Source organism: Phocoena sinus, chromosome 7 (assembly GCF_008692025.1).
Source record: "Phocoena sinus isolate mPhoSin1 chromosome 7, mPhoSin1.pri, whole genome shotgun sequence".
In the NCBI taxonomy this organism is placed as follows: domain Eukaryota; kingdom Metazoa; phylum Chordata; class Mammalia; order Artiodactyla; family Phocoenidae; genus Phocoena; species Phocoena sinus.
In genome coordinates this window covers 110,263,391-110,290,191 of record NC_045769.1, presented here as the reverse complement: position 1 = coordinate 110,290,191, position 26,801 = coordinate 110,263,391, and the positions used below count along the sequence as shown (strand labels likewise).

General features: G+C 39.3%; 1 protein-coding gene across 3 annotated transcripts in view; it reads right to left on the bottom strand.

Moving 5' to 3' along the window:
- The window catches only part of UGGT1 (UDP-glucose glycoprotein glucosyltransferase 1), a 109,366-nt gene that overhangs the window by 6,199 nt on the left and 76,366 nt on the right, over positions 1-26,801 (bottom strand). For all 3 annotated transcript variants that reach the window (XM_032636762.1, XM_032636763.1, XM_032636764.1), the window contains 14 exons: positions 25,813-25,908; positions 21,640-21,742; positions 20,497-20,576; positions 18,923-19,112; positions 14,364-14,522; positions 13,727-13,812; positions 11,900-11,984; positions 10,677-10,765; positions 10,040-10,144; positions 8,712-8,796; positions 7,519-7,701; positions 6,246-6,406; positions 5,081-5,195; positions 423-539 (listed from right to left, as the gene is read on the bottom strand). In XM_032636762.1, coding sequence (XP_032492653.1) covers positions 423-539; positions 5,081-5,195; positions 6,246-6,406; positions 7,519-7,701; positions 8,712-8,796; positions 10,040-10,144; positions 10,677-10,765; positions 11,900-11,984; positions 13,727-13,812; positions 14,364-14,522; positions 18,923-19,112; positions 20,497-20,576; positions 21,640-21,742; positions 25,813-25,908 — 1,654 coding nt within the window. The remainder of the gene's footprint in view (positions 1-422; positions 540-5,080; positions 5,196-6,245; positions 6,407-7,518; positions 7,702-8,711; positions 8,797-10,039; positions 10,145-10,676; positions 10,766-11,899; positions 11,985-13,726; positions 13,813-14,363; positions 14,523-18,922; positions 19,113-20,496; positions 20,577-21,639; positions 21,743-25,812; positions 25,909-26,801) is intronic.

Genomic DNA, 26,801 nt, shown 5'->3' with positions numbered 1-26,801 from the left:
TCAACTGAGCTGAAGGAAGGGTATGCTACACAGAATTCAAAGGTGTTTCTGTTCTTGGGTTACAGGTCCTTACTGGACAAAGAGAACAATACTGAGGAAGCAAACCATATTAGCAGAAGCAGTGTGGTAGTGAGTGGGCCGTACAAAGCTTCCGCAAAGAAGTTGTGGAGCGCTACTGAAAGGCAGGAAAAGAAACACTGGAAACATTACAAGGCACAGAGTGATCTGGAAGATCAGTGGTAACTTCACCAATTCTAACTAGTGAAAACAACCCCATCACACACTGGAGGATTTGGCTTCCTGCTGAGGTTGCTGTAAGAAGTTCTGCAGTCCCTGAACTACACAGTTAAAGAGAAAGACTAAATTATCTAGTCATCCATCAGACAGGACTAAGATGCAGAAAAGAGCCACCGACAACTTACCAAATCAATTGTTTTTGCCCTTTTCTTAGAGGCATCGTCACACCATGTTTCACACCAAAGCCATTCTTGAGGGAGTGATTTAATTGGCACCTGGTGGATCATGTTATTGGGCAAATCCTGTTCGGAAGAGAAGATAAAACACAACAATCTAAAGTTCTAGGGTAATAAACAACAAGGTCCTACTGTAGAGCAGAGGGAACTATATTCAATATCCTGTGATAAACCATAATGGAAAAGAATATGAAAAAGAAAAAATATACATATGTGTAACTGAATCACTTTGCATTACAGCAGAAATTACCACCACGTTGTAAATCAACTATACTTCAATAAAATATAAAAGAAAATGTTTAGAAATAAAGTCCTAGGGGAAATTTAAATAAATGCACAGCGAATTAGCTGTTCATTACATATCACATGTCAATCACAAATTTTTAAAACAGAAAAGAGTCCGTACCAAAAACCTTAGAGAAACTAAAATATTTATTTCCGGTGTTTTTAAAAACCACAAAGTTTAGAGGATCCATAAAACATCTACCCACAATAAGCATCTGAAAAACTTTAGCTTAAAACTCACTAACAGCCTGCACCTAGATTCCCTCCATGAGGGCAATTCTAAGAAAAACAGTACTGCCTTCTAAAAGCCAATTAAGCGTCGAGTGTGGCTCTTGTACTTCAAGGGTTTGCTTAAATTAAGGAAGCTCTGAATCCACCTTGTCTACTGAGGCTTGATCCCAAGTAGATGAAGCCCACATGTTTTCTAGCCAGCTGTACTCTATGCTTTGAAGCTTTTCTCTCAGGAAAACTTGTGCGTTTGACACAATAAAACGGTCCATTGTCCAAAGACACAAACAACCAATACGATCCGATAATTTCACTTCTGGGTATATACACAAAAGAACTGAAAGCAGAGACTCAAACGGATACTTGTACACCGATGTTCACAGAGGCATTATTCACAAGTCAAAAGATGGAAATAAGGGCTTCCCTGGTGGCGCAGTGGTTGAGAGTCCGCCTGCCGATGCAGGGGACATGGGTTCGTGCCCCGGTCCGGGAAGATCCCACATGCCGCAGAGCGGCTGGGCCCGTGAGCCATGGCCGCTGAGCCTGCGTGTCCGGGGCCTGTGCTCCGCAACGGGAGAGGCCACAACAGTGAGAGGCCCGCATGCCACAAAAAAAAAAAAAAAAAAAAAAAAAAAAAAAAAAAAAAAAAAGATGGAAATAAGCCAAATGTCCATCAACAGATGAATATCCAAACAAAATGTATATACATACAATGAAATATTATTTGATCTTAACAGGAAGAAAAGTTAGATACATGCTACAGCATGGAGGAATCTTGAAAACATTATGCTAAGTGAAATAAAACAAACACAAAAGGAAAAAGATTGTGTGATTCCAAAAGTACCTGGAATAAGCAAATGCATACTGACAGAAAATAGAATAGAGGTTACCAGGGGCTGGGGGCAGGAGAAAAGGGGAGTTAACTGTTTAATGGGTACAGAGTTTCTGTTTGGGATGATGAAACAGTTCTGGAGATGGACAGCTGCACATTGTAAATGTACTTAATCCCACTGAACATTTAAAAATAGTTAAAATGGTAAATTTTACCACAGTAAAAGATAATCAAGGTAAAATACAGATACTTTCGGACAACAAAAACTGAATTTGTTACTAGTGAACACTAAGTAAAGGACCATCTTCAGGCAGAAGGAAAATGATCCAATATGGAAGCCCAGAAATGCAGGGAAGAATGCAGAGTAACCCAAAGGGTAACTATGTTAGTTCAAATTTAAATAGATACTGACTGTATTAAACAAGAAGAATAACTTCTGGGGTTTAAAATATAGACAGATCTAAAATACATGGCAACAAAGTACTTAGGTTGAGATAAGGATAAATGGAGTAATGAGTTCTAAGACAATGACACTCAAAATGTAGTCTGTGGACTGGCAGCACAGAGTTTGCTAGGAATGCAGATTCTAAGGCCCAACCATATACCTACTGAATCAGCCTGTGGGGGATGGGGCCCAGGGCTTAAGGCTTTAATAAGTTCTTCAGGTGATTTTTTTATATATGCTAAAATTTGAGAAGAACTGTTCTGATGTTTTTACACTGTCTGGTAGATGAGTAAAATACACTAATTAACATTAGCCTTTGCAAAGTCAGAAATGCATACTGTAATCTCTAGGCTAATCATTAAAAAATTACTTTAAGTGTATAGTTTAATAGAGGGAAAATGGAATTATGAAAAAATCCTCCATCAATCTGAAAGAAACTGACAGGAGAAAAAAGAAATACAGGACATATGGAATAAGCAGGACTATGGAGAAGCCAAACTTGTTGGTGATTACATTAACTATAAACGGACTAATGTTCAAATTAAATGACTGTCACAACCACATGAAAAAATAAACCAACATAAGCTATTTATAAGAAACAGAAGTAAAACATAAGGATAAAGAATGATTGAGGGGCTTCCCTGGTGGCGCAGTGGTTGAGAGTCCACCTGCTGACGCAGGGGACACGGGTTCGTGCACCAGTCCGGGAGGATCCCACATGCCGCGAAGTGGCTGGGCCTGTGGGCCATGGCCGATGAGCCTGCACGTCCAGAGCCTGTGCTCCACAATGGAGAGGCCACAACAGTGAGAGGCCCGCATACCACAAAAAAAAAAAAAAAAAAAAAAAAAAGAATGATTGAGAACAGAAGGATAAAAAAATATACCATGTAACACTAACTAAAAGGAAAAGCAGCATAGCTGCACTAATACTAGATGAAGCACACTTTAAGCCCCTGCCCAAAAAGCATTAACAGAGATAATAAAAGGTTAATTTGTCAGACATATATATGACTTCTAAGTTTTTAGGCACTGAATGATACAGTCTCTAAGCACATCAAGCAAAATTTGACAAAACCAAAGACAAGAAAGATTTCACAATATGGAAAGAGATTGCACAATTCTCTCAGTAACTAATAGAAAAACACACAGACAAAACACACACAACAACATAGCACTAAACCTCACCTAATGGACATACATAGAAAAACATTACACCTAACATCTGCAGAATATGAAACCAGTTGAAATGTTTACCAAAACTGATCATATCTGGGTCAGCTCAACAAGCAAAGCTCAACAAACTTCAAATGGCTGAGATCATACACAATACTTTCTCAGACTAGAGCAACTGGGCTAGAACAAAAAAAACCCTGGAAAATCTCCATGTACATAGTGAAAGAAACAAGAGGGGAATTAAAATATCTATTAGTGAAGGCAGTAATGGAGGAACTGAGAAACACAAAAGACATATAGAAAACAAGTAGGAAATTGGCAGATGTAAATCCTACCACACTAATAATTACATTACATGTAAAGGAATTAAACTCTCTAACTGAAAGCCACATGGGCTGCCAGCTCACATCTAACAATTTAAGAGTAACAATAAGTATTACTCAAAATTACATAGAGCGTCAGGAATTCTTACACTGCTGATGGGAGTATAAATCAGAACTACTTTGGAAAACTGTTTGGAATTATCTAGTAAAGATAAAGATGGACCAATCTGATGACCCAGCAATTCAACTTGTAGTTGTACACTCAATTGAAATACGTATACATGTGCATCAACCAAGACATGTGCATAAATGATGATCACAGCAGCATTATTTGTAGAAGACAAAAATGGAAAACAACCCAAATGTACAATAAACAAAACATACTACCACTTCACACAACAATACGGATGAATCTCACTAACATAACATTAAGCAGAAGAAGTTAGACTCAAAAGAGTACATCTTGCATAATCCCACTGAGACAGGCAGAAAAAAACAGGTAAAACTAGAGTGTTTAAGGATACGTGTGTAAGTAGTAATTCAATACAGAAAAGCAATGGAGGGATTACCACAAAATTCAGGATGCTGGATACTTCCGTTAAAGAGGGTGGCTTCTGGGATGCTAGTAATGTTGTATTTCTAAAACTGGGTGGTAGTACATGGGCATGTGCTTTGTGGTAATTCACTGATGCATATGAATATGCATATATTTATAAATTTTTGTTTTGTACACTCACTTTTCTTTATGGGTGCTATATATCACAAATGCTTAAAAACGTTTAAGGCAGACTTAAGCAAAACAAAATATGTGAAACTATGTATCTAAAACACAAACTATAATCTCACCTCTAAAAAATGTTTAGCATTAATAAACAGTGACTCATCCAAACTTCTTAAAAAACACCATGGTTGCTGATACGGGAAAAAATGGGAAATTATGATACTATATTCTATGCTGTGAATCCTGAGCTAGTTAGTTCCTAAAGAAGAGAAATACACTGACCCTAGTAGGCAGAGAAACAAATCGATCAGATTAGCTGGGTACAAAACGAAAAGATAAGGTAATGGTTCTGAGTGGCAGTGTCCTCCTTCTATCTCCCTCCCCAAACCAACCTCAGGCCCATGACATTTTTCACCATTATGTCCTCTCTTGAGGACAGATAAAAATGTCACACACACACACACACACACATATTCCTTTCCATGGAGACATAAAACACTGTCCCAACAGAGAAGTGAGAAGCAAATACTACACTTCATTTTCCGACACAACATTGTATACCCATCACTGAAACGGTTAACCAAAACAATGGCCACTTACTTGATCAAGATTTGAAAGGCTGTTAGGATCCTGACTCAGACCTTGGTACTGTCCCCTGAGTCTGTCACCAGCAGCTATTTTCCTAAACTTCTTCAGATCCACGACATACAATGCACTGGACAGAGAAAATCCATTTGTTATAACCATGGATTATCGCAGGAAAAGTAACCACACTGATTAATGGAACAGATCACTAGGCAAACATTCTGGCTTCTCTTTGAAAAGGTAAGCTGAGGTCTACAGTGGAGCCCAGAGTCAGTCTGTGCTACTTCAAAGATGGCTAAGGAAGTTATTACAAAATCCATATTCTGGTACCACAAGCTCACTTTGTCACTGTTCTTTAAGTAACTGCCTTCCAAAGGAAATCATCTCTGACAAAAGATTCCTAGCAAGTGTCAGCAGATTTGGTAATAAAGACTGATAACCATTAGTTGAAGATATCCTGATGATGTCTTAAATGTTATAGGAAAAGAAAAAACACCCAAATGTTACAGTTCTTTTGGACCAAGAACATAAAGTACAATACTGAAATCACCACACCCCAACATTTATCTCTACACATGCTGCTTCCTACATATCCCCCTACTCTCTAAATCACACTCTGCCCAGAGAAGATAATGTAGAAAAGCAACAAATGCCCAACAGACACATTCACTGTTTAACCTAGGAGTTCTAGGAATTTGTCCTACAGATATACTTGAAATATACACAATTATGTATTTAATTATTCACTACAACATTGTATGTCATAGGGAGACCACAAATAATATATATACTGGAATAATATGTTGATGTAAAAAGGAAAAAGGTCTCTCTCCACATGTGGATATAAAGTCTACTAGAGACATCAAGTAAAAAAAGCAAGGCACAAAACTATAAATAGGATAGTATATATTTTGTGTAAAAAAGAAGTCACAGTTGTTTACCTAAGAATTAAGAAAGTCTGGAAGGACACACAGTAAATTAATAGAGGATTTTATCTGTTGTGGGAGTGGGAACTGGGAAGAAGGGAGACAGAATGGGGAAGGTTTCTTTTCACTGTGTATTGTTTATAATTTTTATTTCTGAACCACATTAATGTATTACCTATTTATAACTTTAAACATACAAAATTACTTATAAAGAACATCAAACAACAGCATTAGAAGCACTCCTTCTTTGGCACCTGATATGATACTTCCGCCCGGATAAGTGACTGGCCCAGTAGCCTGACTTCCAGAACCTGTAGCCGTCCATCTCCCTGCGGCTGTCACAGAAAGGAGTGTAACCATAGGGAGCACCGTCCAAACTGAAATCTCGCAGCTCTTTCAAATCTGTTCGCACAATCTGAAGAAGAGAGGATCACAGTCATCTGTTAAACAACCATGCAGACAACAGGGTCCAGGAGATACAGCAGGGAGCTCAGGGCTCAGCGGCACAGGCAGGAGACCCGGCTCGAGCCTCGCTTCCTCCACTGATTAGGCTGACCGCCCTCACTAGCATGTCAAGACGCTTAGCCTGGTGCTTGGCACAAAGTATTTCCAAGCATTCAAAAAAAAAAAAAGCAGAAATAAAACAAATTCATAATTGATACATTGCACAGCCTCTCTGTGACTCAGTTTCCTCATCTAAAATGGAGATCTCACAGGGTTGTTGGGAGGATTACATGAACTAACGGGGAACGATGGGGAATGACGCCTGGCACACAGTAAGTGCTCAGCAAGGATTAAGTGTGATTATATTAGAACTAGGAAAGCGTGCTTCAGGTTGAGCCAGTTGCGATATAAGTGAGCCAGAGGGGGCAGAATTCCCAAGAGCTGGATGAAGCTCTGTCCAAATGACTTGCACACATTACATCACTTCCATTCAGATGAGGAACTCAGGTTTCAGCCAGCTCAGGATAAGGAGAAAGGCTGTAGGGTAGAAGTACATTTACACTTTTTGAGTTTGTATGCTCTAAAATTTCTAAAATTAGAAATCTTAATTTTCTAAAATTAAGTGTGTTCCTTTTAATTAAGTCAAATCTTGACAGCAGGATGACCTTCTGAAGAGTTCCACATTATCAAGACTACCTACTTGCACTTCCTCTCGCTTACCCTTGTCAATAACTCCTAGCTTTTGAGCAAATAATTGGAGATGATGGCAAGCACTGTGCTAAACTGATGAATTTTCCAATTGTTAGTTTGTATGTTAAATGAACTAAATTTAAGATACAAAACTGCATACACAATGCAATCACAACTGTGTAAAAGAGGCAACAGGAACAAAGATGAAAAGGAGATATGTCGAATACAAATTTTAAAAGTGATCACATCTGGGTGATACATTTCCACATACTCTAAATAATGTAAACTAAGCATGTATTTTTCCATAATTGGAAAGATAAAATCATTTAAAAAAGGAAAGGAAGTCCAATGCCTTTAATACAAACTGCTGAAGCGCAGTCGCTAAGAGCTTACCTGATCGGCATCCACAAACAGGAACTTGTCAACAACCAGCGGGAAGAGCACATCCAGGAAGAGGATCTTGTAACCCCAGATGATGCGCTGTTTCTCAGTCTGCTGATGAAGCCACCGGGGCCATTTGTACTGAACAAGCTCATAGTGAAAATTGTATTTGTTTGCCATGTAAGGTATAAACTCCTATTTTGAGATACAGGGAACAACAATCATTTACTTTGATTAAGAAAAACAAGTAAGTCAACCAAGCACGATTATGGCACAAGTAAAACACATTTACCATATCAGTGCTCTAACGAAGAAATGTGACCCTGACTCACTCGTGACTACATAAAAGAATACATATAAATTTCTGTCAAATCCCCATTTTTTATGGCTTCTAATCACCACATGAGATGACAGAAATCTTTAAGTGAAGGCTTTTAGATAATTAATTTGTGTATGTGTGTCTGTGTGTTTAAGGGAAACGGACTTTATCTGTCGAAACTTGATTTCGGTAGAACATTTTTTTGAGCTTGATTTTAAGCCTTTCTCACCACTAGGTCTAGCCCGGGGAATGACACAGCAAACCCAAGTACTCTGAACAAGGTTGCTGCCATTAAGTCTTTCAGATTCTACATGTAAGTACTTTCAGGGGACCAGAAGTGAATCACTTCTCTCGGAGAGATATTACTGAGTACATTAAAAGCTGCTTGAAGAAGAACAACAACAAAGATGCAAATAAATCAATTTAGATGACAAATACTAACTGATATAAAGCGGAAAACTTTCCAAGCGTGTTTTTGTTTTGCACAGATGATCCTTTACTTCCACAGATCACTGGGTAGTTGTTCATGACAGAACTAACCATCCTTCTCACTGGAAACCTGTACTGTGCTTTCTAATTAAACAAGGACATGCACGCTCAGAGGAGGAATGTTACTCCATGAAAACAAAAGATACAGACTCTCCTCCTATGTTACCCAAGCTTCAAATAAGTCATAATTTTGTGTTCAGTTTTATAACAACTATTCCCCCCAAACAGACCAGTCTGGAAGAATAATCAACATTGAATTATATGGGTCAATCAGGGTAACCAAACACAAGGAAAATTTTTAAATCATACACATAACGTAGAAGTAGCAAAAAGTATATCACACTGTACGTATGTCCTTACTAGGAATGTTTTCCTTTTCAAAGCCTGAGAAACAAACCTTAAACGTGGGGGACAAGTAATTCTTCAAGAACCAGAATTTCACAGGAGTCTTGGTATTCTTCAGTACTGATAGCATCATTATGCTGTCAAACAAAAGCAAATAATAATAACAATTGTCCAAATCTTTTCAATCTCAACAAAACCAAGGAGAGTCCATCAAGAGACCACTCAGTGTTCTTTGTGGCAGAGCTAAACTGGTGGCTCAATTAGGCAAAGAGAGACCCTGAGTAGGGGACAATGGAAAACTGCCCTTATTCATCTTTACAGTGTTATCACTGGATGGGAAAGAAGGAATACTTATTACCTATAATAATATACCAAACTGATAGAGGCACATGTTTTGATTACGTTACAGCTTTAAATAAACTGCTTCATGAACTGACACGTTAGTTAGGGTACAAATGTATCCTGGAGGCTGTGCTTAGCTAACGACATCACCCTAAAAAGAAGGTGGAAGAGCCCGGTGGCTCTGCGTCACGGCACTGCCCCCCACGGCCTGGACGAGGCCTGCCAGGGAGGAGAGCGGGGCGAGGTAAGGGGACGGCAAGTGGTTACAGCTTCAGGATTCCCTACTTTGGAAACAAACAAAAGCAAATTTTGAGTCAAGGAATTTAATTAAATTCAGTTGTTATTGACATCTGACATTACTATTCTAGGTCAGATACTATTTCTTGGGAATATGAGGGCTAAACATGAGTAAAATGACATCTTGACTAGATTTGTAGTGGAAAATTACAAGGAAAAAGAACCCTGGCATTAGGAAAGTTACTCTCAGGCAAAGGCCTTCCTGACCACTGACAAGAAGACGCCCTGAGGGCCTTCCCCCTGGCAACGGCTGTGTCAACCAGCCCAAGCCTGTGCCTCTCCTCCACTCTGGCTGTGTGACCTCAGGCGAATCCTTCCACCCTCTGAATCTCAGCCTGTCTATAAAACGGAATTAAGATCCCTCCTGGCTCTAACATCCTATGAATCTTCAGAAGGCAGGTCCATGGCCCTATTCCACCTCTAATCTCTGTGTTAACCTCCTAATTTCCGGTTTAAGCGATGCTTGGTGGACAATTAAACACCACTCCTTATGATGTGTGCACAGTGATACTGAAACATGTTTATAGCCTTGTAATAGGTACACAGATGCATTTAGCTCCCCTTCATGAGGCTGGCTGGATCAAAACAAATACAATTATATATGGTAATCTAGTCACAATCCTTAGAGTGTGTCAAATACACAGAAGTATAACAGGCAGAATCCCATAAAACACGTACTCCCTAAATAAGAGTCCCGTAACAAAGTCATGCGCCCATTCTGAAATAACCAACGTGACTCACCGAAGAAATCTTTCATAGAGATGACCAGATGCGACAGAGAAAATATTAATGATGTCATCTTTCTCTTGTTTCACTTCCTCAGTCTTCTGTCCTCCTGTAAAGCCCCTGTAACAAGAAAGGTAAAAACAAGAACACTTGAAACACTGGTACAGACACACTGCCCTTTAAGCGGAGAGGGAAGGAGACGGTGCTTCCCCATCCCTGTTCCTTCCCGAGAGCGCAAGGCCCGCAAAAGCAGCCCACAGGACGAGAGGTGGGGATGGCTGCCCAACGAGAGGGAGGCTGCCCACAGGGCCTCGTGTAGCTTCAGGAGAAGACTGGACACAGGCTAGTCCACAGAATGCAAGACATACAATGGAAGGTTAACTGAGCAATTACCACTCAGCTCTCCAAATAGCAGACAAAATCCAACAGCAGTCAAGAACTAGGGCACAGAAGTAACCCCACCATGAGGGGACGATAACCTCTTTCAGTTAATCAGTGGGGAACACTCATCTACTCTAAGTACAAGTGCAAGATTGCACAGAGCAGAATCTGAAAAGCCCAAACAGGATTATTATACTCAAGAGAAGGGAGGGATGGTGCTTATATATCAGTTTTTCCTTAAAAACATTATTTCTTTATGATGTCAGCGTACCATTTGAAGGAGTCCCAAAATCCAGATTCATTCTCATTAGTTCCGTCGCTCAGCAAGTCTTCATTCACCATGTCTGCCTTCTTCTGAACCTGCAATCAGTCACACGTGATGGATCTGATTCCCCCTACTGGGTCTAATAGGCATTAGATGATCTTCACCGGACGTACACTGTGAACACTGTCAGCACCAGGGAGGGAATGATCCCGCCAGCAGGTACAATCCGCCCCGAGTCCAGACGTATTCAACGAACTGTGCTCATCATATCACATGAAAATCTTGAGTGAGGAGATAGCAACCTCTTTTAATTAGACAATAACTGTTTTCGGTTTGAAAAACGGGCAGAGAACCTTATGGTCTGAGTAAAATCAGAAGCACAATTCAGCACGCTAACCGCTAGTTCTAGGGAAAGAGGGCAGCACACACGAGCTCTAACTGTCAGGAAGGAGTCATCTCACGTGACAGCCTTGTACCAGGGCTGACTAGTACAAACAGGGGTCGAATCTTCTCGACAGCACAGGGATCATTTTTCTGCTCAACCGTGTGCCGTCTGCGTTCAGTTTTACTGTGTATAATGATTATTTATCCCATAATACCTTTTACTTGAATTTAAGGCACTAGGAACTTCAAAATTCTGAGAACAGAAAGCAGAAGTGAAAAGAAATTAAATAACGCTACCATTTATTACTGGTGTTGAAATTCTCATTGGCATTCTTTCCAGTCTTCTGAGAATAAAATCATGAATAATAATGTGAACTGTGGCTGTACAAGCAAGCAGTATCTATGAAATCATCTGATGTAAAACGAGACTTGTACTGCTCACTGAGATAACCCAAAAGGTGCAATCTCTCAGGTGAAGAAAGCCACAAACTCATATTTAAAAAAGACATTTTGCATTTCAAGCGCATTCCTATAAACGCTACAGTAAAATTCCAAAGGTGAATTAAAGTCTTGGGCTGGTTTCTTTCTTTTTCCTTCAGCTTTACTGAGATGTAATGAACAAGTAACACTTGTAAATTTAAGGTATACAACGTGATGACTTGGTATAGGTATATATTGTGAATATATAATAACAGCACAATTTCTGGAGTTAACACATTCCATCACCTCACATAGTTTGGGGCTGGTTTCAAGATACATATTTTTACATAACAGCTACTAAATACCAAGTTACTGCTACTTTCACTAACTTTAATAGAGTGGCTGCCTTAATATACCAAACTCACCTTCACTTTAATGATTTTGCTTTTGAAGTTGCTGAGGACAACAACAACTTCAGCGGCATCAGGTGGAGAATCTGTACCGTCGTGACTTAGAAAAGGAAGGAAGGAAGGAAAGATGGATGTTACAAACCACAGGCCTCAAAATGCAGTAAATGGTCTGATATCAACCCCCCATATCTGTCCATCGTCTTTATGTGATTTCTGAACAAATTATTTTCTCACAATCTGCAGGAAACCCCTTCAAAGCTACGCAGAAGCACTTGTCAAAATCTCTATCCTTACACGTTGAGTGTGCCAATCGGTCACAGCCGAAACGTCCTTCTTGAGTCCCTCTTCGAATGACCTTCCATAGAGTGAGAGGCTCCCGGTGCTGGCAAGCACATCGTGAGCACGGAACCACTGTCTGTGTTCACGAGGTCTGAGCCAAGCACGGCGCCCTTCGATAAAGGAGCGCCTGGGGGCCTGGGTCCCCGCACCGTCCCCGGAAACGCATCACTACTGCTCTGTAATGGACAAGCAGCAAGACATGGCTCTACTTCAGAGTTCTGTAAACGCTTCTACTCTGTCCTTCCTGGAGGCACACAGCCAAGCCTAGGCCCTGCACTCAATCTGGCGCCCATCCTCTGGAGGAAGAACTCTAACGAGCTCTGTCTGCAAGCAGACAGGGCAGAGGAGGAAAAACTGAAAACAGTATTTCCCTACTCATCAACTGTAATGCCTAAAATTACCAGTCACCAAATTTTAAGGTGATAACTACAGAAAGCCACGATAGAATAAGAATTCACTGGATTCACTGTCATCCAGCAGAGAGCAAAGTTCTCAGGCAAAGGTGAGGTCCTGACAGGGAGCATGAAACATTCCAGAGCCTGGGAAGCAAAGGAGGAAGAGGGCCCGCGACTGTGAGGTGCTGGCCACCGTAGGAGGCCTGGCCAGGAAAAGGGCACACAGCATGGACGGAGTTTAGAAAGACAACACATAAGCTTTTGGGGAAAACATTAATAGGCGAAAACCCTACTATGTACAATGAAGATTTTACTATAATACAAAAATCTTCTACTTCCTTGGTAAGAAATATGCAGAAATCCACAAAGCTTTCATGTGGGTCAGTAAAGACTATGAAGCTACAATGAAGACACAACAGGATGATGTTTTCAAATAAACTCTAATGGAAACCATTCCCGAAATGAATTGGCAAGAAGTCTTCTCACATAGCTTAATACTAATTTAAATTGTGTTAAGCAGAATTTAGATCACACCTTTTTAAAAGGCAGTGTAATTTTTTTAAACTAAGAGTCACTTGTAGCAAATCTTAAAGCAAAAAGCAGGCTACCGACGATGCTCTGGGAGTACCTTCTGTACCACCTCAGACCTGGAAAGACAAGTGCTCGCACCAAGGTTCCATGGCCAAAGCTTACATGTCTTGTCAATCTGCAACTCACTCAGGGTAGAGAAATATACTATCCAGAGTTGAAAAGTCTGACTGTTCTTCATTTCTTTTCTCCTTTCTTGAAATGACTCACTTTCTCATCTGCCTACGGTTTTCATCACAGTGACAGAATGATTTCATCCTGGGATACTGTTAGCACGAAAGAATGACCGAAGAGTCAAACTTGACTATATATATTGTTAGTATTTACACTGCTTGTTATCCAATTATACCCTGACAAGTCTCCCACATTTAATTTCCTAGAAAAGCACCGTTTCATCACACATACAACTGCAAATTAAATTCTTATTGCCTGGGTAATTGCCAGTGTAGTATTCAATTCAAGCTGATTCTCACTGCAGAATGTTATAAAAAAAAAATGTACCTTCATCATTTAATCCTACCTGTAGATTCTATAAATGTCTTCAGAACGTCCCTTCCTTAGTCTGAGAATCCAAGCTCCTGGGTTGGCTTTTAACTGAAAATAGCCCTAGGACAAGAAGACAAGACAAATTTTAGTGCTCTTAAAAACATCAAAATGCTGTTTCTGAGGGACAGTTATTTCTTTTTCTGAAATATCAGTCCCCTTTATTTTAAATAAGATGGTTAACAAACGAATGCAACTCTCTTAAAATCTACATATTAGAAACACTAGCAAAATACTGGCCCGTCAAGCCAAGAAGCCTGCCCTTTAGCTGTACTTCAGTGAAGAAGCAACACATGATGTGTGAATAAGCTTCAAATCTCAAAAGGAAAAAAGAGAAAGAAGGGAAAAACGCTGTCGGCTCATAAGCAATACTTTTTCAGGAGCCAATCTGGTTAGAGTAGAATATTCTAGCATGTTTTCTTTTAAGTTGTCTTAAAAGAAAAAGTTTTTTAAAGTTGTCTTAAAAAGGAAAAGAAAGTTGTCTTAAAAAGACAAATTCAGTCCATGATGAATTTTAATCTCCCTCATGTTCAGAATGCTAATTGCTCTATCATAAATCGCAGTGCCCCAATTAACATGACTGAGTATCACCACCGGATGCACTGATTGTTTACCAGATTAGCCATAACAATAGTGTCCACGATGACTGGCTGGGCTGAAGTTCCTAAGGTAAACTGCAGTCCCCGTGGGGGCTGGCCGGTGGTGATGTCATAGCAGTGACCTTCCAGTAACAGGTACTCCAGCTCATACTCAGCAGCCACTACGCTGTCCACCTGCAATATCAAAATTAAATGACTTGAAGACCACTCAGCATTAAAAAGAAACAAAGTACTGATACATGCAACAACATGGATGAATCTGAAATGCATTATGCAAAGTGAATGAAACCAGACATAAAGGGCAACATACCATATGATCACATTTATGAAAAATTCAGTAAGAGGCAAAACTATAGGGATAAAAAGCAGATCACCTGTTGCCTGGGGCCAGGGGGAGGAGGAGGGGTTACCTGCAAAGGGGCATGACAGAACCTTTTGGAGTGATGGATGTGCTCTGTATCTTGATTGTGCTGGTAGTTAACAAGAGTACACAATTTTAGAAACTACGATGGGTTGGAAGGAGAGTCAGGAAAAAGGACACAGAAAAAAACAATAAGGAGAATATTCCAAAAGTACAGAGAGGATAAGATGCTAATCTACAAGAGGAGTACTGGGAAAAAAGCATGTAAGGTAAAACTGCCAAATGAATGAACAGATCTAAAAGCAAATAATGGAGAAGATAGATAAAACAATCCTACAAGGATTAGCTCATATGAGAAAAGAGAGAAAGATCAGAAAAACATCAGAGAGCAATGCAAATTCATCTTGGCCTTTGGAATATAGCTGAAAATATTGCTATTCTAAATGCAAACGTCCAAGATGAATTTAATGGCTCCATAATGGCATAAAACCATTCACGTCCTGCACCGACTGCCTAAATTATTGCTAATTTCTTGCAGAAAACAGGATACAACTACAGAGTCTTAAGGCAGCTTGGCTTTAGCTAATTGAAGAGTTTCTACCCCAGGCTAGCTCAGGCTTGGTTTTATGACCCTACCTAACCCTAACAGTGAGCTACTTGGAGCTTAACATGTTACTGCAATGCTCCACATGCTCACGAGTCTCAGGCTCTGCATTTTCAATGGAGTGCAGAGAAACTGGAGGAAGCCTAAGAAAGAGGAGCAAAAACTCTGGGAGATACGGAAAAAACCTACTTTGTTTTTGTTTTGGGTTTTTAAAAAAAATATCTATTTATTTATTTGGCTGCACCTGGTCTTAGTTGCAGCATGCAAGATCTTCGTTGCGGCGTGTGGTAACTTCAGTTGCAGCAGGCGGGATCTATTTTTTTTTTTTTTTAGTTGCGGCATGCAGGATCTAGTTCCCTGACCAAGGATCGAACCCGGGCCCCCTGCATTGGGAGCACGGAGTCTTAACCACTGGACCACCAGGGAAGGCCCCGGAAGAAACCTGCTTTGCATCTCATCTATACTTCTGTGCACTGTTCTTTAGTGCTTTGTGTGGTCTCTTCAACAAGAGTTGGTTCCTCCAGGGATCCCTATTTGTTAAAAATATGGTGTGTACGTATGTACACATACACACGCACGTGCACACACACTCTCTTTCTCTCTCTCTCTCTGCCACCAACTTAGTACCTAAGGGTTTCTACTTAAAGAAACTAGAATTATTCAACCTCATGATAAGAGGGCTGCTAATTCCTTTGGTAACTATCTTCAAGTTTCCAGTCTCCCAATTCCCAAGAAGACAGAACCAGAAAACAGGCTTCAATTGTAATAAGAGATATTTAAGGCAGACACAGAGACAAATGTTGTTAAAAAGGAAGGAGGCTCTGAGGCACCATAAGCTCCCTGGAAGTGAAGACCATGTCTTTTAATTCCTCTGTTAATATACTCTAAGCTAGGTGTAGAGTGAGGGCTGGGAAGAGACATCAGTGAAATGAAATTGCACTATCTTTGAAAATGGATTAGGGAAAAAGGACCACTTACCTTAGAGACTTCAAATACAGTTATATGGAAATAAATGAAACAGAGAACAGAAAAACAATAAAGAAAAACCAATGGCTGGTTCTTCACAAATATCAACAAATGGACAAACTTTCAGCTAGACTGACCAGGAAAAAAAAAAGAGAAGAGCCAACTTACTGAAATCAGCAAGGATAAAGGAAACATCACTATTCAATAAAAAAGACTATAAGAAAATGCTATGAATAACTACATGCCAAAAAATTAGATAACCTAGATAGAATGGATAAATTCCTAAGAGACACAAACTTTGAAAACTGACTCAAGACAAAATAGAAAATCTAAACAGACCTACAACAAGAGATTGAATCAGTAATTTAAAAATTTTGCAGGGCTTCCCTGGTGGCGCAGTGGTTGAGGGTCCACCTGCTGATGCAGGGGACACGGGTTCGTGCCCCGGTCCGGGAAGATCCCACATGCTGCAGAGCATCTGGGCCCGTGAGCCATGGCTGCTGAGCCTACGCGTCCAGAGCCTGTGCTCCGCGGCGAGAGAGGCCACAACAGTGAGAGGCCCGCATACCACAAAAAAATAATAATAATAAAAAAAAATAAAATAAATTAATTAATTAAAAAAATTTTTTTTCCAATCAGGCAAGAAAAGTATATAAAAGGCATCCAGATTGTAAAGAAAAAGTAAAACTTTATTTGCAGATGACATGATCTTATATAGGCTTGTATACTAAGAACTACAAAATATTGTTCAAAGAAATTAAAGACCTATATAAATGGAAAGACATCCCATTTTCATGGTTCAGAACACTTAATATTAAGATGGCAATCTTTCCAAATTCATCTAGGGATTTAATGCAATCCCTATTGAAATCCCAGCAGCCTCTTCTGCAGATATTAACAAGCTGATTCCAAAAGGCAAAGAACCCAGAATAGCCAAAACTATCTTGAAAAAGAAGAACACAACTGGAAAACTCACACTTCCTAATTTCAAAACTTACTACAAAGCTACAGTAAATAAGACAGTGTGGTACTGGCCTAAGGACAGACACAGAGACCAATGGAATAAAATTCAGAGCCCAGAATTAAACCTTCACATTTAGGGTTAACTGATTTCCGAAAAAGATGTAAAGACCATTCATTGGGGGAAAGAATAGGTTTTTAAAACAAATGGTGCTGGGGCAACTGTATATCTACATGCAAAGAATAAAGCTGGAACTCTGCCTCACACCATATACAAAGACTAACTCAAAATGAATCTAAGAAGTAAAATGTAAGAGTTTTAAACTGTGAAAGACCTAGAAGAAAACACTGGAGTAAATCTTTGTGACCTGGGATTAAGCAACAGTTTCTTAGATGTAACTCTGAAAGCACAAGCAACAAAAAATAGGTAAATTAGACTTCATGAAGATTAGAAACGTTTGTGCTTCAAAGGACGCCATCAAAAAACTGAAAAGACAACCTGTAAAATGGGAGAAGATATTTGTAAAGCATGTATCTGACAAGAGACTTGTAACCAGAATATATAAGGAACTCTTACAATTCAACAATTAAAAGACAAGCCAGGGCTTCCCTGGTGGTGCAGTGGTTGGGAGTCCACCTGCCGATGCAGGGGACGCAGGTTCGTGCCCCGGTCCAGGAGGATCCCGCATGCCGGCCCATGGGCCATGACCGCTAAGCCTGTGCGTCTGGAGCCTGTGCTCCGCAGCGGGAGAGGCCACAGTGGTGAGAGGCCCATGTACCGCAAAAAAAAAAAAAAAAAAAAAGACAAGCCAATTTTTAAAAATAGGCAAAGGATTTGAATAGACATTTCTCCAAAGAAGATATACAAATGGCCAATAAACACATGAAAAACTATTCAACATCATTTGTCATTAGGACAGGAATGAAAAATGATGCAGTCACTTTGGAAAACAGCTTGGTAATCCCTCAAAAAGTTAAACATAAAATTACCATATGATCCAGCAATCCCACTCCTAAGTATATACCCAAGAGAAATAAAAGCATATCTACGAAAACTTGTACACATATGCTCATAACAGCATTATTCATACCAGTAAAAAAGTAGAAACAACCCAAATGTTTATCAGTGACATATAAATAAATAAATAAATGATAAATAAAATGTGGTGTATCCATACAATGGAATACTATCTGGCAATAAAAAGGAGTGAAGTACTAATACATGCCAAAACACGAATGAACCTTGAAAATAATTTACGTGAAAGAAGCCAGTCACAAAATATATGACTCTGTTTAGGTAAATGTAATAGAACAGGCAAATCCATAGAGAAAGAAAGTAGATTAGTGGTTGCCAGGGGCAAGGGGAATGGGGAGTGATTACTTATGGGTATGGAGTTTTTTTTAGGGGTGATGAAAATATTCTAAAATTAGTGGTGATGGCTGCACAACTCTGTAAATATACTATAACTACTGAACTGTACACTTTACAAGGGTGAATTTTATGGTATGTGAATTAGATCTATTAGGCTGTTATTTATAAAAATACAATTATACCTGAACACTACTGTCTCAGAAGCCCACCTAGACTGTGATCCAGTCTGTTCAGTCAGAGACTACCACCACTGCATCTTCAACAGGCTTTACAGTAGTGGTTAGACACTGGGAAGCAAAGATAATTCTTACCTCTTCTAAGTAAATGTTATCAAGGTCATATGGCGTTCTGACAGACTCTACCATCCAACTCTCAGGTGTGTTCAAGTTCAGAGTGAACAGAGGAGACTGTGGCATATCCAAAAATTTTGCTATTGGACCCTTAGCAAAGCTATTGTCCGAAGTAAAAGAAATCTCTGCTTCCAAGACATAACGGTAAAAGCTGAAATGGAAAAGAAAGATGTGAATTTTTTTTTCAATGCAACCACAGTCCTTGAGTTTATACGCATCCACACAGGTAAACAACTGGCTTAAGACAAATTGGATTTGGAAGGGCTTCCTTCCAGACTGAAAAAAGTGTTTCCAAAACTACCTCTTGACCTAAATGTACATCCTGTGGTTGTTGCAGATGGGAGAGGAGAGCAGGGGAGGTGGGGCTGGGAGGGGAGGTCCTTCCTTCCTGCCCTGTTGGGGGATGGGGGGATGGAGGCAGCCGCTGCTGGAGTCACAAGCATGTCCTGAGCACTTGCCTCCCCTTGGTGAAAGAAACTCACTTTCTTCTCTCTCAAAAACAAAGTCCTAAATGGTGGCTGAGTTCTCGGGCACGCCCTGAAAACACTGTATGCAATCATTTAAACATTGCTCTTACCTGAGGATAATGGTGAAAGCTGGAACCCTTCCGTCACTTTCAAACACGGCTTCAATTCACTCAGAATCTAACCTATAGAGGCCAGCGCATTCGCAAGGTGGCAATTTACCACAATCCCCAGATGTGCTACACTATTACTACTGACTGCTTTCCAGGTGACCTGTTTCACAAATGACCATTCCAAAGCTCACAGACTATGCAGATAAGCCTGCCTTCCTTTCACGATACATGCAAATGAACCACATACATTCCAACTTAGAAATGACTGCTCTTCTAAGAAGAAGAAGTATATAGACAAGTGTCTTTCTACACCACAGCACATTTTAACGTAAATTTAATAGCTACATTGATTCACATGTTTTTAGAGAATTATGTAATTCTGACCAAAACAAAAAAAAAGGAAAGAAAGCAAACCACAGGTGCAAGTGGCCTGGGTTAATTCCACTTTTTTTTTTTTTTTGATTTTTGTCTGTGTTGGGTCTTCGTTGCTGCGCACGGGCTTTCTCTAGTTGCGACAAGCTGGGGCTGCTCTTCCTTGAGGTGCTCAGGCTTCTCATTGCGGTGGCTTCTCTTGTTGCGGAGCACGGGCTCTAGGCATGTGGGCTCAGTAGTTGTGGCTCACGGGCTCTAGAGCACAGGCTTAGCTGCTCCGGGGCATGTGGGATATTCCCGGACCAGGGCTCGAACCCGTGACCCCTGCGTTGGCAGGCAGATTCTTAACCACTGCGCCACTAGGGAAGTCCCTAATTCCACCTTAAAATGCTCCCACGCTCACACTAAGTTCTTAGAACTTTTGATTAGTTCTTAGAAATTTAGGAAAACTGAACTTCAAAATAAGTGATTTTTTTCAAATATGAGGTCCATATATAAACCCATTTTGATCCTTGACATTCAATTTCAGCTTTCAGATTGAGTGTGATTTTTTCCAGGGGTTGATTTCTTAACCACTTTGTTTTACCTTTTTAAAGGCATGTCGGAAAGTTTAGATTGGCAGTTCATAAATACTCTTAGATTCATGTTGATCAGCTGAGTTAAAACCTGAAAGAGCAAACCAGATGACAAAACATAAAAATTTTCCCTACAAAGTGACTGACATTTGAGATACAATATTTACACTGTCTCTTCAGAAATGTATCGACGCTAAGTTAGGAGAGAGAACATTTCTTAATATCTCAAGCAAAAATACAAAGATAATAAATGTTATAAAGTCTGCACTGGATAAATCCCTAGAAATCACAGCCCTAGTGCACAATCTAAATCACACATACATATCACGCGGACAAAAACAGGGGAAATAGGTCATTGCAAATAACTGCTCCCCACATATGTGAGGAAGCAAGACAGGCAATGGATATAGCTGTCTACATAAGGAAGAGTTTAAAGGTTCATCAGTGCAGCTTACAGACTATCATAGGAAAAAACACATACAAATACCCACAAAAAAGGTTAAGTGATTATATACTTCAATAAAACTTAAAAAAAACACAACTCAAAAAAAAATTGAGGCAACTATATTTTTGGCAGAGTTCTTTTAAAATTTTTTAAGTTGCAATATCTTATAACATATCTAAAAGACATTCTGCAGGGAATTCCCTGGTGGTCCAGTGGTTAGGACTTGGTGCTTTCATTATTGCCGAGGGCCTGGGTGCAATTCCTGGTCGGGGAACTAAGATCCCACAAGCCATGCGACGCAGCCCAAAAAAAAAAGACACATTACAAAAAAAAATGCTAGCTATAAGAAAGGAAAATGATAAAGCAGAATGCTTTTACCTTTTTACTCTTCGCCAATATAAAGTATGGCAAAAATAAATTTAATTCAAAGACATTTTGCTCTGAATAAAGATAAATTTTTTTTCTTAGTTACATGAAGTAATCAACCAAACTTGTACCTACTTTCAGAGGTTATTAAATTGTTTTCAGAGCCATTACTAATCTTTATGAAAACATCTGCTCTGCCCAAGATACCCTGTAGCACTTTCCAATGCCCTTTAAAGATAACTAAGGGAAAATGATGCTCGCAGAGAATCTCAGGGTATGGGACCACTTCCAGTAAATACGATGTGACACAGATGACGGGAACTGCCTCTGCAGTTGTCCCTACCAAAAGCAACGGGGCAAGTCTCTGCGCTTCTCTGGTGACAGGGTCAACGACGGCCACGACATCAAAGTACGTCTCCCCTTCCTTTGGCCTCAGTTTAATTGCACTACAGAGATCAAAAAGATAAAACATTAATCTGGAGGCAAAGAGGAAACAGTTGATTTCTTCGGGGGGGATGGGGTGGGGAGATGACACATCCAACACAACCAATCAGCCCTCTTAACATTTCAAAAAAAACTTTAGATCTAAAACAATAAGGTTACATGGTGGTCAACTACGTGATTACGTCTGCCACAAAGTTTAAAAACCCTCTAAAAGTTTCTGATGTTTGTTTTTGACAGTTACATTATGCCAATTTTTATTTCTTGGCAAAAAGGTTATGAGGAGAGAAGAAACTGACGTTTTTAAATAGTAAAAGGAGCATAAGAATATTACAAAAACTTGCGAAAGGGTGAAAAAGGAAATAAATAATCATAAAATCTCACCATCCCAACTCAACCACTTTGTGGCATATTTCTACATAGTCTTCCTTAAATGCCTATGTAAAGATGAGATGCACCTACAGGATATCAGCAATTTTATAATGATTTCATTCCTTCCCCCGAAAGTTTCTTATAAAGATTTTTCCATGTTGTTATACATCAATATCCTGAATAAGAAATAATCTTCGATTTACCAAGTGAACCTGCTGTAGTTTACTCAAGCTATTCCTTATTGCTGGACATTTACTTACTTACTTACTTATTTATTTTTTAACATCTTTATTGGAGTATAATTGCTTTACAATGGTGTGTTAGTTTCTGCTGTATAACAAAGTGAATCAGCTATACATATACATATATCCCCATATCCCCTCTCTCTTGCGTCTCCCTCCCACCCTCCCTATCCCACCCCTCTAGGTGGACACAAAGCACCGAGCTGATCTCCCTGGGCTATGCGGCTGCTTCCCACTAGCTATCTGTTTTACATTTGGTAGTGTATATATGTCCATATTGCTGGACATTTAGGTGCCTTTCAACCTGTAAAGAACTTCTCACATCCAGTTTTTTTCACACTTGGAAATTTCTTGAGAATTAACATAGTCCTAGACATGAGATTACTGAGTCATAATGACACAAATATTTTTGTGGCTAGTATGTCTCATCAACCACATTTCCTGAAGAACTAAACAATTTTACAAGGCCAAGAAATGAACTTCACTACATCTTGTCAGCATTAAGTTATGCAATTTTTTGGTCTGTTCTTAGTTAAGTGAAAAAGGACAACTCCTAGGATTTCTGGGGAGAACATGCATTTCCCCACATGTAATTTCTAGTTACACGGCCTCCTTCTAAAGCCACTTTGACTTAGGTGGCTTAAGAGAAGCAGGAGCCTCTGATACATTTTAAAAAGGAATAAACTTGAAAGGATTTTAAAATACATCCAATTTTCCCAAAACATTAATTGCTTAATCAATGCTTATCTTTGTTTACTCTGAACACTATTTTAATGTGGTTTTGAAATTAATCACCACTTTTATGCAAAAACATTTACCCAGTGGGCTAAAAACAAAGTTCAAAACAGAACATAATAACTAATAAAACTGGGTAAACACAGTTTAAATGGTAATGAAGGTTATTTCAAATCTTAACTGTTTTGGAAATAACCGTCAGAATAGCTTTGTGACTGTACTGCAACACATGCTTTCAATTTGATATTGATAATTCCAGCTACCAATAATTATTCCAATACATTTTTTTCCCTCTAATACAGCTGTTCTCAAAGTGTGGCTCCAGACTAGCAGCATCAGCTTTACCCAGGAATTTGTAAAAAAAAAAAAAAAAAAAAAAAAAACAAATTGTCAGGGCCCAACCCAGACTTACTGAACCAGCAACTCTGGGGGTAGGTCCAGCAATCTGCATTTCAACAAACTCTCTAAGTAAAAGCCAAACTATAAGAGCCTCTGCCGTCAGATAACTTGGACCTCCTGTGGTACTCTATAATCTAGAAGGAAGAGCGCATTAGAGAACAGCATTATACAAACTCTCCCAAAGGCAACGAGAAGAGGGGTCCCAAACAGTCCTCTAGAGCACAGCGTGTGGGTCAGGCCCCTAAGCCTGGCTGGTTTGGGGTAGAGCTCTGTACGGCATACCCATGTCCTGAGCCAGTGCTCTAGGTGACCCACAACAGACATCCTCAGAAACGGACCCTGTAAGGTCTTTTAACCACCCCCGCATCTCTGCAGCAAAAAAGAGGGCAATTCAAACACCAAGAAAAGAGGAATATTGGTGTGGAAATAGAGAACAATATAAACTGACAACACGATGTTTAAATACACTTGCTGTATTCATCAGAGAAAAGACCAGAATAAGGCTGAAAGTGACAGACACAGAAGCAACATTAGGGGAATCACCCACATTTTTGAGAGGTGAGTAGAGCAAACGTCAAGGAACGCAGCACTTCGCCAATCTTAAGGTATGCAGGAGTCACCTGGGGTATCCTGTTACAATGAAGATTCTGATTCGGGAGGTCTGGACTGCGGCCAGAAGACTCTGCCTTTCCAACAAGCTCACAGACAGTGCCCTGTTCCATGGACCACACTTTCAGGGAAAGGGTATACATAACCAGTAATTCAGACTTCTTGTTTCTTGCCTAAGTAAGAAACTTCTGACTTGAGTATAACAAACACGCATTTAACTAACACGACCCCAATAAAAATAACTTCTCTAATTGAAATTTGCATCATAATAGAATTTGTAACTAGGACATTTTAATTATATATGACTCATGGAGAAAACGATGTGCTAAATAGGGAAGAGGTCTAGCTCAGGTCTTGGCTATGACAGGCAAACAAGACGGCAGGTCAATTAGGAATGTTTCCTGTGGTAGCAACCAGACCATGTCACTTCCTGAAACCATATAGAGTAAAGAGAGGATGGTGCTAGTGGGTAAAATCCAACCAGGGTGATTATTAGCAAGGAGCCACAGCCAGTGAGAAAGGAGAGGATCTCCATTCTAGCCAGGAATCATTAGTTCAAATTTTATCCCCACAAGGACTGGCTGTGAGAAAGCACAGGTCAATTAAACCAAAGTCCAACTTACTCCAGACTAATTAAATCAGAGTCATAGCGGAGCAGGATGCAGGCTTCTGCATTTAGAGCCTCCCTGGTGATCCTAAGGTGCAATCAGGACATACACCTTCCTGGATACATCAACTGTAGACATTCTTCCTCAAGACAAGTTAACCTTAGGTCTAATCATGAGAAAACAACCCAGACTGTGGGACATTCCACAAGACAACTGGCCTGGACTCTCAAAAAAGTCAATGTCATAAAAGACCAAAAAAACCCAAAAAACGAAAAAAAACACCCCCTAACTGTTCTAGCTTAGAAGAGACTAGGGACACAACAACTGACTGCAATGTGTGATCTGGACCAAACAAGCAAACAGCTGTAAAAAGTCATTACTGGGCATTGGAGAAATTTGAAAATGGACCGGTATTACATAATATTACTTTATCAATGTTAAACTGCTGAGGTATGCTTAACAGTACTATGGAGATACTCCTAGTACTCAGGAGACATATGCCGAAGAATTCAGGCATGATAAGTAATGATATCTGCGACGTACTTTCGAATGGTTCCCCCAAAACGTGAGTGCATGTATGTTTGTATGCAAGCATATACTATACACACACACGGATAACTGTGGCACAATGTCTACAGTTGGTGAAGCTAGATTAAAGATATTTGGGTATTCACTATAACAGACTTTCAACTATTCTCTAGGTTTGAAACTTTTCAAAATAAAAAACTGGAAAACAAAGGACAAGGACTTCCTTATAATGCTATGCTTATTTTTATTTTACTGAAAACAAGACAGTTTTCAATAAAAGATGAGACAAATGCTCTAACAACCTGTTTATTCTTTAATATCAGAAAATGACAACTGATCGGTTTCATTAAATGCTTTCTGTTTTCTTAAAGGGTATATTCAGAACGATTTCAGATTTATTTAGAAATAAATGTCAACTTTTATGCAACTGATATCTGTTACATGAGTTTTATATATGAATATATATAAAAACCACATGCCGAATTTTCCATTCCTGTAAGAGTCTGTATACACACTTTCTATGGAAAAATAAAGGAGCTGAGGTAAAGGTAAATATACACAAATTCAGCATTGATTCTATACCTGTGTCTGTCTTCGAAAAACTGGTACTCGGTTCTTGCATCTCCTTTTGGTTGAGCTGACAGGAGAGCATCCACCTTCATTACCAAGTCACTTGCCCTGAAAGATGTGGTTGGTGAAAATTTAGCATCTCTTTTACTGAAGGTTTTCCAATTGTTGCTGAACATAATATAATCAACCTAAGTACTGAATGCCAACAAGCTGGTCTGAAGAAAATAAAAGCTTTGTATCAGCTGGTATGAGAAAAAAGTACAGATTTGGTCACTGTTAAGTTTTACAGCCCTGGGGTAGTTGCTGATTTTTCCATATGTGAAATGGAGATAATGCCTACTTTGCATGGCTCTTGTAAATACTGCACTGGCGAAACATAGAAAATAAAGCACCTAGCTCAGGGCCTGGCCCATAACTCTCCCTCACCCTCTTCTAAACAACTTTATTACTTTTTATGGTCATCAGAGTAATAATTTACCAAAAAAGCATTCAGGAAAAAAATATAAGGAGAAAATGGAGATACACACAATAATAGCATATTCAAGAAATAAGTACTGATAACATTTTAGTTCATCATTCTTCCATATTTTAAAATATATATATCTACATACACAAAAGTGGTGCTATATTATTTGGTAACCTGATTTTTCATTTAATAATATATCATAAACATTTTGTTGGATAATAAGTATAGGGGTACATCAATATTTTCAATGACTGCATAATATTATGGATACATCATAATCTATTTCACTATTACAATCAACATCACGGTAAACAACTTAGAAAAGCATTTCCGCTTTCCCCGCCCCTCCTAACTTGATTTCTAAGCAAGGAAGATCTTGAACTAAATCATGAGACTGAAAAAATGCTCTAATCTGTTGAATTGAGGACTAAATTCCAAGAATGCTAAAATATATTTGAATATATTCGTGAATATATCTGAACTGGAATCAAGCCTATACATTCTCTCATCGAACCAAACAACTATATCAAATTAT